Source organism: Hibiscus syriacus, unplaced genomic scaffold (genome assembly GCF_006381635.1).
Source record: "Hibiscus syriacus cultivar Baekdansim isolate YM2019G1 unplaced genomic scaffold, ASM638163v2 tig00110610_pilon, whole genome shotgun sequence".
In the NCBI taxonomy this organism is placed as follows: domain Eukaryota; kingdom Viridiplantae; phylum Streptophyta; class Magnoliopsida; order Malvales; family Malvaceae; genus Hibiscus; species Hibiscus syriacus.
This window is the reverse complement of record NW_024062800.1, coordinates 1,508,202-1,520,717: the sequence shown is the minus strand read 5'-3', so window position 1 is coordinate 1,520,717 and position 12,516 is coordinate 1,508,202. Positions and strand designations below refer to the sequence as shown.

The window sequence follows — 12,516 nt, the reverse complement described above, 5'->3', positions numbered from 1 at the left end:
TATTATATTGTTATCATAAAATATGACATAAAATAAGTTATCAATTATGTTATAAAGTCATAAGATATTAAAAATGTCATAAAAATAAAATTGTAGATACTATTAAAATTATATTTATAATTCAATGAGGGGCAGAGTTATAAATACAAAAAATAATTGATTCTTATATCAACTATATAAAGGGGTTATGGTCCCAAAAAATAGATAATCTCGTATTCATTTCTTATCCCGTCAAAAAGTTTATACTTAAGGGAATTTTATCTTCTTGGAATATCACAACCAAATAAAGATTCAATGATTTTAACCTATTAATCAATTCAGATACACTTCCGCATCTAGCATTTTATTCTTGATGGTTTGACATTATTAGATTCTGATTAGTTTTTCATATTTATTAAGGTTTGGTTCTAACGCATCAAGTTCTCTTCTCCACCGAAGTTTTATCTCTTACAAGGTTGTCGACGATGCCTTCATAGTCTTCTGCTGCATCGTCCAATAAGAGTCGCGAGATAATCCAATGGCATCCTCCCCCTAGAGATTGAATTTGTTTTAACATCGATGGAGCAGTGAATAACGCAGGGAATGCCTCTGCAGACGAAGTTCTCGTGATCATGAAGGTAATTTTCTCATGGGGCTTAGAAAGAGGCTTGGTTCATCATCTGTTCTCCAAGCAGAGCTTTGGGGAGAGCTCGAAGGGTTAAAGCTGGCATAGGGTAACAGCTTTGAGAAAGTTCATCTCCAAATCAATAACCCGGATGCTTCTCTTTTGATTCAAGACGTTAACACAAATAGTCCTTATTCTTTGGTGTGGGACATTGCTGCTCTCCTTAATAAAGCTTGGCTCGTCGACATAAAGCTTATACATAACAAGACGAGCATGACTGCGGACTACATTGCAAAACTGGAAGGCGATGCCACTGGTAGATTAAATATCTTTGATTCTACCCCAGGTTCCCTTAGTGCTTTACTTTGTCGGGATATCCAAGCTCTCCCCGTGTCTGTCCTGGACATGCCTAACGCTTTTTTTAGGCTGAATTCAATTTAAAAAGAAAAGTCTAAAAGTTGAAGAAAGTAAAATGCTTTTCTTCGCTTGATTGTTGGAAGAGATTTCAAAGCTAATATTTCTTTCATTTTAGAAAATAGAAATATTTTTTATTTTTAAATAATGAATATTAAAAATATTTTTAATTAAAATTTTAAAATGATTTATTTGAAAAATGATTCATTTGAAAAATGATTCTGCATGCATGCAGGAATTAGACAACAATTAAAACCCCCCCCCACTTTTTTTTCTAATAAAATTGAACAAACTGAAACAATGGTTTTAACTAATATATGTAAAAAATGAAAAACTTTATTCCTTTCTCAAGTCCCACATCTATGACCAAAGTTCAAATCCAATATCAATATATATATATATATATAAGGGGAGAATTTATTCAAACCTCATAAAATATTTTAGTTTTACATGGTTTTAGGATGGTAAACGTAAATTACTAATCAATGTATGATTAATCTGATTTAATGTTTTAGATTAATCCATGTATCATTACTCTAAATTAAATTTGAGGATAGATGCGAAACCCCTAATAATTTTGTCATTCTTTCCAAATTTCAAACCCGGTCAGCTCAGCTAAGCCCTTTGAACATGTGTATCTAGTATGTAGGCTATTCATTGTCAAGCAAGGTTTCAGATAAGAAAAAAGAATGTTCTCAAACATCATTGTTACACTTAACCAACGGTCTAAGATTGTCTTCAAACAATGGTCCTAGCAAAGCAAAGCAAATCAGCAAAATTAATAGACCCTCCTCGCATTAAGAAAAATATAAAGACATCTCATCATTTAACCATTCTGCGAGTAATCGGAGCTCAGAGGTTGGTGACAAAATGCTGCCTGCATTGCAAAGATGAGATGGAGTGAATGAATGAATGTTAAAAATAACTTAAACAAAATATCAGCCAAGGCCAAGCACAGGGTAGAAACACCAACAAACATACAAATGGAATTTCTTATAACATGCCAACTAATTGGGAAAGTGAAGCAAATCACAACATAGGAACACACTGAGAAAGGCAGTACAACGCCTGTAATAACAAGTCTGGCATAATATAAAAAAATAAGAAACTGCATCATACCTGAGTTACAGCATGTCTAAAGTGATCATACCGATGAAAATACATCATTGTAGCACTTGGCCACTGCATGTAAGCACCATCTCCAGAAGTTGGATTCAATCCCACGTCACAAAAAGGGCTTACAGCTGGCGTTGCAGGGACGCAATAACTGGGGAGAGGTTGAGTACTTGCAATCTGACCGAACTGAGGAAAAGCAGAATCATACTGCATGAATGGATGTGGTATCTTCTGCATATTGTAAGGAGCCAAGCCAAAGCTCTGGTTACGAGGAATGCTTCCAACATATCTGCAATGGTTCAGAGTAATTTAGTTTAAAATTAAGAAAACAATTCATATAAAGGACTAAATTATTCTCATTTTCCACGCCACCATTTTTCATTCTTCGTTCCTAAAGCATCATGTAATTATTGTTATGAATGATCATAATAAGTATTTACACCTTATCAACATTGTTCCTTATGAGAAAATGGGGATAAGCGTTATTACAAATTTTTGGTCAATTAAAGAAATTGAAGAAACATTAGATGAGGCAACAATCTCTCACCTTTGATAATTCCGATCATAATCTGGATCATATTGATCCTTCTCTCTATCCCTGAAAATGGCTACCCGTGATGTACCATCCCGAGCAGAAATATTTTTCTCTGGATCAACCACGTAGCCTCTGTAGTTTTCACACGCATCTCGGATAGGAGACTCATTTTTTGCATCAATAGAAATCACAGAAGAATCATCAGAATCGGGACTGCTAGGGCTACTGAAAATGCGTGCTCGTGCCCTGTCATATTCTTCCTTCCTCTCCTCCACACTCCGCACAGGAGATCTTTTGATACCAATTTGATTTGCTTCATTGACAGATCCATTATTTGGCCTCGGCTTAATAGCAATTTTAATCTGCTCACTTTTATCGTTTTCTGAGTGATTCGCCGGAATTTCAGACAATCGGACAGCAGGGCATCTGAATTCAACTGCTCTCTTCGCCACAATTCTGCTTCCCACGCCACCTAAACTGCTATCATGAACCATAGTTATCAGCCCATAGTGTTGAGCAACACGATGTGCAGCAAGCCGAAGGTAGGATGTGGGAAAATGTTGGAATTCGAATTGTTGCTGGTCAGAATGTTGTAAAAACTTCTGGATATCAAGTTCCATCCGCAAAACTAAATCCCAGGAAACCACAAAAGAGAGATAATCAATCTACTGTGAGAAAAAGGCCAACTCAATAAAGATTTAAAAAGATATTAAACACCACTGGAAAGAAGAAGTATATTGAATAAAACTCAAACAAACCATACAAACATGCAAAAGGAAATATTCTTTTTTCCATTTTTTACATTCCGTGTGTGTTTATATATATAGTTATGGCAGATTTGGAAGAAATGAAGGCACAATGTTAAAATATAAATGAACCCCTTGGTCCAATTAAAATCAACTCATTTATTCAGTGGTAAGTGTAAGTAGTGTTTAAGTTAAACTTTGAATCCTAACTTATCTCTAAAACTATCTCCTAATTTGTAGAAAATGACTCTTATCTTATTTAGGTCTAATTCATGTGTATAAAAATCCTATGTATCCTCTTGTGTAAGATGCAATTTTTCTTTGAATAAAAGACCTTAATTCTTTCACCGGAAAACTCTATTTCACATGGTATCAGTCGCTTGCGTCGATCCAAGTTTTGCTCCCGCCGCCGTTTAAACGAATTCCGACCAACAGTGTGCTTTCCTTGCACTGCTCTCTCAACCATACAAATCCCATCATCCCCCACCCGCTCCATTGTAAAATACCCATCGCAAAACCGTCCTCCTTGCTGCACCACCGCAGCGTTCTCTTCTCGTAGTGCCACTCTTCATGCAGTGCCGCTTCTGTCACAGCGTTGCTCTCCTCGTCGTACTGCTCTCGTCGCGTCGCCGGCCCAACACTCCCAATCGGCTTGCCACTTCATCGTGGTGTCCCCTTTACAACGTTGTTCTCATCACAACGACATCCCTTCCCATTCCGCTATTTGGTAATTGTTCGGCCAACCCGATCTCCTCGTCACACAACCCTCAATTCCTTTTTCCCAACAGTTATGGCATATCCTTCTTCATCCCACCTGCCATCCGATGCTGAAAACTCCATTATCCAACCATCTCCTTCTAACTCGATTTCCTTGTCCATTACTTGTCATCGTCTAAATGGTGAGAATTACATTGCCTGGTCTCAATCCATGCGTCTGTTCATCACCAGTCGCAGGAAACATCAATATCTCTCTGATAATATGTCGATCCCTGATCCCCAATACGACACTTGGCTCACCGAGAACACCACAATTATGTCCTGGCTCCTCAACTCTATGCTGCTTGACATTAGCGCAAACTTCATGCTCTACACCACTGCCTCGGAAATCTAGTACGCTGCCAGGGAGACATACCCCAATCAGGAAAAGTCTTCTGCTCTATTTGCCATTGAATGTCGGATCAACGACTTGAAGGATGGCAATCTAACTGTTATGGAATACTTCACTCAGCTGTCTCGCTTATGGCAGTAAATTGATTTGTTTGAGTCTCTCGCTTGGCAAACCGATGCAGATGCAAAACTCTACAAAGAGCTGCTTGAAAAACGACGTATTTTTCAATTCCTGTTGGGGTTGTCCGTCTCTCTTGATGATATCCGTGGCCGGATTTTGGGCATCATGCCTCTTCTGTCTCTTCGCAAGGTGTTCTTTGAAGTTCGTTGCGAAGAAAGCCGCCGCTCTCTGATGTTTCCGCCATTCGTTGAAAGTTCTACCTTGAATACCATTTCATCCAATGACACCCGTGTCAAGAAAGACCGTCCCTGGTGCGATCACTACCGGAAACCTGGTCATATTCGTGATAAATTTTAGAAGCTCCATGGTCGTCCGGCCAACTGGACTCCATCAAAATCCTCCTTGCGTCCATCCTTTGGTAACTCTGCTGTAACGACATTGGAATGTGGTTCCTTTTCTCGTCAACAGCTGGACGATCTACGGTAGATATTTGGTCATTTACACATTCCTCCTGCTGCTAAGACCATGTCTGCCTGCACTGTTAGTGAAGGTAGTTCTCCTTTTGCCTTCTTATCCCCTTCACCCGGATGTGTCTCTTGGATTGTTGATTCCGGAGCAAGTGATCATATGACGGGCAACTTTAGTTTATTTTCAACGTTTCACAACGATGGTGTCTAATGCAGTGTTTGTACTGCTGATGGCTCCCTATAACCGGTTAAGGGCAGTGGCTCGGTTCGCATTAATAGCCGCATTCTTCTATCTAATGTTCTATTTGTTCTAAGTTTGACTTGCAATATTCTTTCGATTAGCAAATTATCTACCGATTTGGGTTGTACTTCTCATTTTACTCGTGATTATTGTGAATTTCAGGATTTGACCTCGGGGATGGTGATTGGCAATGCTAGGCGTCGTGGTGGACTCTACATCCTTGAAGCCCCTCCTTCTGCTCTTGTTCCCAACAACTCACCTGCACCATTTATCTCTTCCTTTGTTCCAGTTTCTCCTACAGATGCAGCTGCCGACATTGTGTTATGACATTTTAGGTTAGGTCAACCAAGTTTTCCTTATCTTGTAAAATTGTTTCCCAAATTATTTATTAATAAAAATCCCGCATCATTTCCTTGTGACATTTGGTCTCTTGCAAAACACATTCGTAGCTCTTATCCTTCTTCTCCCACTCGTTCACCTAAACCTTTTTCCTTGATTCATAGTGACATTTGGGGACCTTCATGGGTTACAAGTTTACATGGAATTTGTTGTTTTATTACTTTATTGATGACCACTCCCGTACCACTTGGACCTTTCTTATGAATGACAAGTCTGAGTCTTGTACTATCTTCAAACGCTTCCACAAAATGGTTGAAACACAGTTCCAAAGTTCCATTGCCATCCTTAAATCTGATAATGATGGGGAATACTTCTCATTCATTGGGATCTTTCTTCCAAGAAAACGGAATAGTCCACCTCACTTCATGTGTCGACACTCCACAACAAAATGGTGTCACCGAAAGAAAAATTGTCATATTCTTGAGGTAACCCGAGCACTCCTTTTTTCTTCTAATGTTCCGAAATACCTTTGGGGTGAGGTTCTCTTAATAGCTACTTTTCTAATCAAACGTTTGCCTAATAAGATTCTTGCCTTTAAGTTTCCACGGGATATTTTTTCCACTAAATTCCCTCGTTTCAAACCTTTTACCTCTTCTGTTCCTCTTCGTGTCTTTGGTTGTATTGCCTTTTTCCATGACCATAATCCTCATAAATCTAAACTTGATCCTCGAGTAATTCGATGCATCTTTGTTGGTTATTCATCCCTTCAGAAAGGTTATCATTGCTACTCTCATTCTACAAAACGGTTCTTCACTTCTATGGATATCACTTTTCGAGGGCATAAACCGTTCTTCTCAAAAACCGAAATCCAGGGGAAGAGTGAGTTTGAATTTCAATTTTTACCGATTATTATTGAATTACCCATCAGTCAATCTTCTACTGAAAAAACTATCACTCCACAACCTCTTAACACCACCACATCTGATAATGAAAACCAATCCATTAATCCCACCGACTCGCATAAAACACCCAGGTCATCTACCGATATTCTCACCTACGAAAGATGACCCAAACAAGCCCTACCTTCCACACCGCAACCAATGCATTGTCAAGAGCCAAAACCAGGTTTAAATCCACCGACAGACAGAGGAGATAGTGACCAAAGTAAGTTGGATATGGTAATTGATACTAGTGAGATATCAATTGCTCAAAGAAAGGAAGTTAGATGATGTACAACACATCCTATTAGTAAATTTGTTGCTTATGGTAAACTAATGTCTGGTTTTAAGACTTTCACAGCTCAGGTTGATCATATTCACATTCCAGAGACCATAGAGGATGCATTAAAAAGTCCTGAGAGGAAGAAGGAAGTTGAAGAAGGAATTTCAGCTCTAGAAAACAACAAAACCTAGGTCATCGTTGATCTACCTAAAAACAAGAAACCAATCGGCTATAAATGGGTCTTTACTATGAAATTCAAGGCAGATGGAAAAATTAAGAGATATAAGGCTAGACTTGTGGCAAAAGGATTCACTCAGACTCATGGAGATGACTATCAGGGGACCTTTGCTCCAGTTGCAAAACTCAACACTGTTCGAGTTCTATTGATGAACAAGGATTGGATACTTCACCAACTAGACGTAAAAAATGCATATCTCAATGGCAATCTTGAAGAAGAGGTCTATGTACAAGTTCCACCAAGAATTCATTCTGGAAATAACCGGGTATGTAACTAAATCCTTATATGGTCTAAAACAATCACATAGAGCTTGGTTTGATAGATTCACAAAGGTAATGTTACAAGACAACTACAAACAGTGTCAATCCGATACTACTCCTGATATGAAGTCAATTTTGATTGTCTACGTTGATGATATCATCATCACAGGTGATGACTTAGTAGAAATCAAAAAGTTAAGGACATTACTTGCAAAGGAGTTTGAAACCAAAGATTTGGGAACTTTAAGATATTTCCTAGGCGTGGATGTAGCAAGATCACGAGAAGGAATTGTCATAAATCAAAGAAAGTATATTCTAGACTTTTTGAAACTAGAATGACTAATTGTAAGCTCTCGGAAACTCCTATGGAAGTTAACTTAAAATTGAGTAAAGATGGAAACCCGGTAAACAAGGAACATTATCAGAGGCTAGTTGGTAAACTCATTTATCTATCTCTAACTAGACCTGACATTGCTTTTCCTGTTAGCATTGTTAGTCAATACATGAATGATCTAAGAGAATAATATCTGGAGGCAGTTAATTGAACCTTAAGATATCTAAAGATGACACCAGGCCATGGGTTGATTTTTAGAAAACATGAAGACAGAACAGTTAAAATCTTCTCAGACTCTTAACTAAACTAGATATGTTTGACAACAACTCTTTTGAACTTCAGAGTGATAACAAATCTGCAATAAGCATTGCAAAGAATCCGGTGCACCACGACAGAACAAAACATGTGGAGATCGACAAACAATTCATTGAAGAAAAAGTAAATGGCGAAATTGTGAAGCTAAACTACGTCTCTTCACAAAACCAGTTAGCCGATGTATTGACCAACGCACTTCCAAGGATTACCTTTGAAAAAATTACATCCAAGTTGGGTCTTCACAGTATTACTCCCCAGCTTGAGGGGGAGTGTAAGTAGTGTTTAAGTTAAACTTTGAATCCTATCTTATCTTTAAAACTATCTCCTAATTTTTAGAAAAGATGACTCCTATCTTATCTAGGTCTCTAATTCATGTGTATAAAAATCCTATGTATCCTCTTGTGTAAGATACAATTTTTCTTTCAATAAAAGAACTTAATTCCTTCACCGGAAAACTCTATTTGACAGTAAGGAAGTAAATATCAACAAAATACACTGAACTGCAGAATTCCATCTAGCATTTAATAGGTACACTAGCAGCAATCAAAAGTGAATCTAAAACACTCCTTATTCTTAAGCTTTTTTCCTATATTACAGATTTGTATGTAGGTTAAATCTTAGGATTAATATATTGTAATTAATGCAGTATATTACTTTATACTTGTGAATATATATCCATACGTTTGATAAATAAAATACACAAAAAAGAATTCTTCTTCTGATATTATACACTATACTTTTAGGAAATATTACTCGTAGCTTTTTCTTGTAGAATCCTATGATATATTGTAATTATTAACTATTACTCATGTTGGGCCTTATTAATATCTATGCTCCAACATGAGGTGTTACAGGTTTGTAAGCTAAATCTTAGAATTAATATATTGTAATTACTGTAGTATAATATGTTACCTTTTATAGGAGATTTATACTATATATATCGATAAGGTTCATAGAGTTTTTAACACAATTGCTTTACGACAAATTATACGCACAGCAGCTTGATTGTCACTTAGTTCTGCCTGGCTCGCAATAGTATAAATCTTGCAATTTAATTATCGATTTTGGTTTCTAGGGTTTAGGAAATATAACTAAAATGTAAAAATTTAATTATATAATGTTTTTTTGTTTGTTTATGATATTTTTGTGCATGAGTTTTATAAAAGACACTAATCATCTTATGTCTCTATAAGTATAGACATAATAAATAATGTGTTCATAGAAACATGTCAATTAAAGAAAAATCCATGTAGTTTATAATTTGGTTGGCCATAATTGAGATTTTTCCTATTTTGCTTTCTTGACATCCCAAACCATTGGTTGTAACAAGGAAAAACATACCAATAGGGAAAACATTTAAAAGAAGTGGGGTAGATTAATTATGAATACTTTGTGTACCTAGTGGATGCAAGATAGGATGTTGCTTTTTCCCATATCATAGAATGTAACAGGAATAATGCTATGAGGAATAGTCCTTAGAAGTAGGATGTAGAATAGTTGGAGGATTCTTTCTTGTGTATTTTATTTCAAAATAGGCATGGGTGTTGATCAGTATAACCCTTTCTATATGAGGCAAAACTTTAAGATCAATACTCATTGCGAAACGAGCAGAGGGGCATAATTTTTTGGCTATACTCTGTCAGTGGAAATTATGTTTGTCATGGTATTATTTGTCCCAAGGCAATTTTGTTAACAACTCACAATAAGCATGGGTATGGAAATATGATCCTCCATAAATGAGAAAAAAAAATGGCACACATTGTGTTGGGAATATATGTCCAACATTTGCACCCAAGTCCATTAAGCATAGTTCGCTTCTCCTTACCTATACAGCACATTAGTAAACCTAAATAATTAAATAATTTCTAGCAATTACCATAGATATATCAATCAAAAGATAATGACAACTGAATTGTGTCACTAGAATCATATAAATAGGTACCTACCTAAAGCTTTACAAGACAAACCCTACTTCAATCTACATTCAGCATATTTTATCTTTATCTAGAAGTAAATTATGCAAAAGGTATAGTAAAATCATTCATAGACATGCAAGATTATATGATATAACAATTGAAGTCAATAAAAAATGAGAATCTTTTTATATAAAGGCTTAATACCAAAATGAGTGCCTAAACTATTTTTAACTCATCTAGGTATCTAACGTTACAAACATTACCATTTTAGATGCCCGGGCCGTCATCGACATTAATTTCCCCCATTAATTGACACATGTCACAATCTAGTGATTTTGAAATTAATATTTTTTTAAACATATTAAAAATATTATTATATTTATTAAAAAACCCTAATTTCTCTTGAATTATAAAATAGTCCCAAAATCCCTAAAATCCCCAAATCTTAACCTTAAACCGCCGCCGATGCTCTTTCCGACCACAACCACTGCCGCCACCGTAGTCCTTGTCATCCTCCTAGTCATACGCCACCATAGTTTCCCCCGATTGACTGTTAGAATCGTGTAGGATTGCAATTTTCTTCCCAGGGTTTGCGGGGTATAAAACATTGATTCCTCGTTGATCGATCACAATTTCATAGGGGTTTTGGTCACCGGGGAGAGGGGAGGCCGGGTAGAGCTTTGTTGACGGCAAAGGACATCAGTTGGTGTGGGTTTAGGGGTTTAAATGAAGGTTTTTAAAGTTTTGGGTTTATTTCAGAATTTGTGTTTTCTTTTTAAAAAAATATATCATTTTAATTTTTTAATTTTAAAATTACCATATTATGACACGTGTCACTTAACGAGGAAATTAACACTGTTGACGGTCCAGACGATTAAAGTAGTAACGTTTATAACATTAGACACAGAGATGAGTCAAAAAATAGTTTATGCACCTACACGGGAAAAGAGGTATAGTTTGAGCACTTATTTTGGTATTAAGCCTTATATAAATTATGCTTCTTGAGCTTGGTGTACCTTATGTAATTTCCATGAATGACGACCAAATTGTTAAAATTCAAATGTCATATCTTAAAATACAAAGTTCATCGAGTTACCATTGATCATTTGGCGTTGGGAAATGTCAACAAACGCAGCATAAAACTAAAAGACACTTCAATTTACAACCCATGCTACACTTCTAGAACAATGCATATGCATGTATAAAATCTTAAGTCCCACATATAAGTCAAACAGATAGTTATATCAGACATACGTACCCAAAAACTATGTAACCTTTTTTCATAAACAAGCTCAGGAGTAGGGATTTAAATTGCAGGTCAGGAGAAATAACTATGGTCTGTTCCAAACTGGAAGGAAAAATAAATCTCCACAACAATGCAAACATTTAGTTGATACAAGACAGATAGCCTAGAGTATAGTCGATGTATATCTGGTAGATACATATGAAAGGTCAGTCAGATCACAGGTACTGTCCATGGATCAAGTAGACAATGTAAAGAAATAAAAGTTTGCGATACAACTTTGCATTAATATGGGAGGAGACCATAAAAAGAAAAATCATCCACCCAACATCAACTAAGAAGGTCACTACTATGTATTGCCCCAAAAAGTAGGCCGTCACAATCAGAATCAAAAGAAAAGGTAACAAATCTAGCTTGTTTCTTAACCCCCACCCCCAATTTCTCAACAGCCAATTAAAAACCATTGAAAAGAAAATTCAGATCTCATAAATAATCTTTTCTATTCACAAAAGCCCTAACCCTAATTGAACAAATTATAAACACTAAACTCACATAAAGGGGGAAAGCATGTTCAGAAAAGCAGTTATACAGAGATCCAATAGAAAAGCAAAAGAAAAATTACTGGTAAGACGATGACGAGGATTTTGAAGAGCCTCGACCAGGAACGGATCAACGGAAGACTCTTTGTCGTCAAGAGCTGCGTCGGAGGTAGATATGGTGGTAGTGGAAGTCAAATCCATGGTGAAAAATAATTTTTCCGTTTATCTACTCGTGGGTCACAAACCTTTTCTTTCTCTCCTCTCTCTTTTTTTTTTTTGGATATGCCGTTCTTCTTGAAGACGAAATAATCGATCAATCAAGAAGAAGAGATTTGCCTAGAGAGTGGAGAGATAGAGAGGGGATGCGTCGTACTTCTCTCTCTCCCCAAAGTATAAAGGATGAGACTCAGATATATTTTCAGCGTTTATACCCTATCCGGTTTCCAATCCCAAGTCCAGCGCTTGCAAATTGACCATTACACTGCACAATTTTATCATCTTATTTTCTTATAAAAATGCTTAAAACCAAAATAAGTGTACCAACTATCTCAATTTAAACTATTTTTTATTCTTTTAGGTGGTTGATATTACAAATATTAATATCTTAAGTATTTTAACTATTAACGGCGTTAATTGTTCTCGTTAAGTGACATATATTACAATCTAGTGATTTAAAAAAAATTAATTAAAATTAAAAAATTAAAATTATATACTTTTTAAAGAAAAACATAAACATTTTAAAATTACCCAAAACTTTAAA

The 12,516-nt window shown here is 36.2% G+C and overlaps 1 protein-coding gene across 1 annotated transcript; it reads right to left on the bottom strand.

The window, feature by feature from the left end:
* Positions 1-1,675: 1,675 nt before the first annotated feature.
* LOC120135484 (cAMP-regulated phosphoprotein 21-like) lies at positions 1,676-12,210 on the bottom strand. Its single transcript, XM_039151757.1, has 4 exons — positions 11,840-12,210; positions 2,682-3,297; positions 2,138-2,423; positions 1,676-1,895 (listed from the first exon to the last, which is right to left on the bottom strand). The coding sequence occupies exons 1-4, from the start codon at positions 11,955-11,957 to the stop codon at positions 1,845-1,847; spliced, it is 1,071 nt and encodes a 356-aa protein (XP_039007688.1). The 5' UTR covers positions 11,958-12,210; the 3' UTR covers positions 1,676-1,844.
* Between the last annotated feature and the right edge of the window lie 306 nt (positions 12,211-12,516).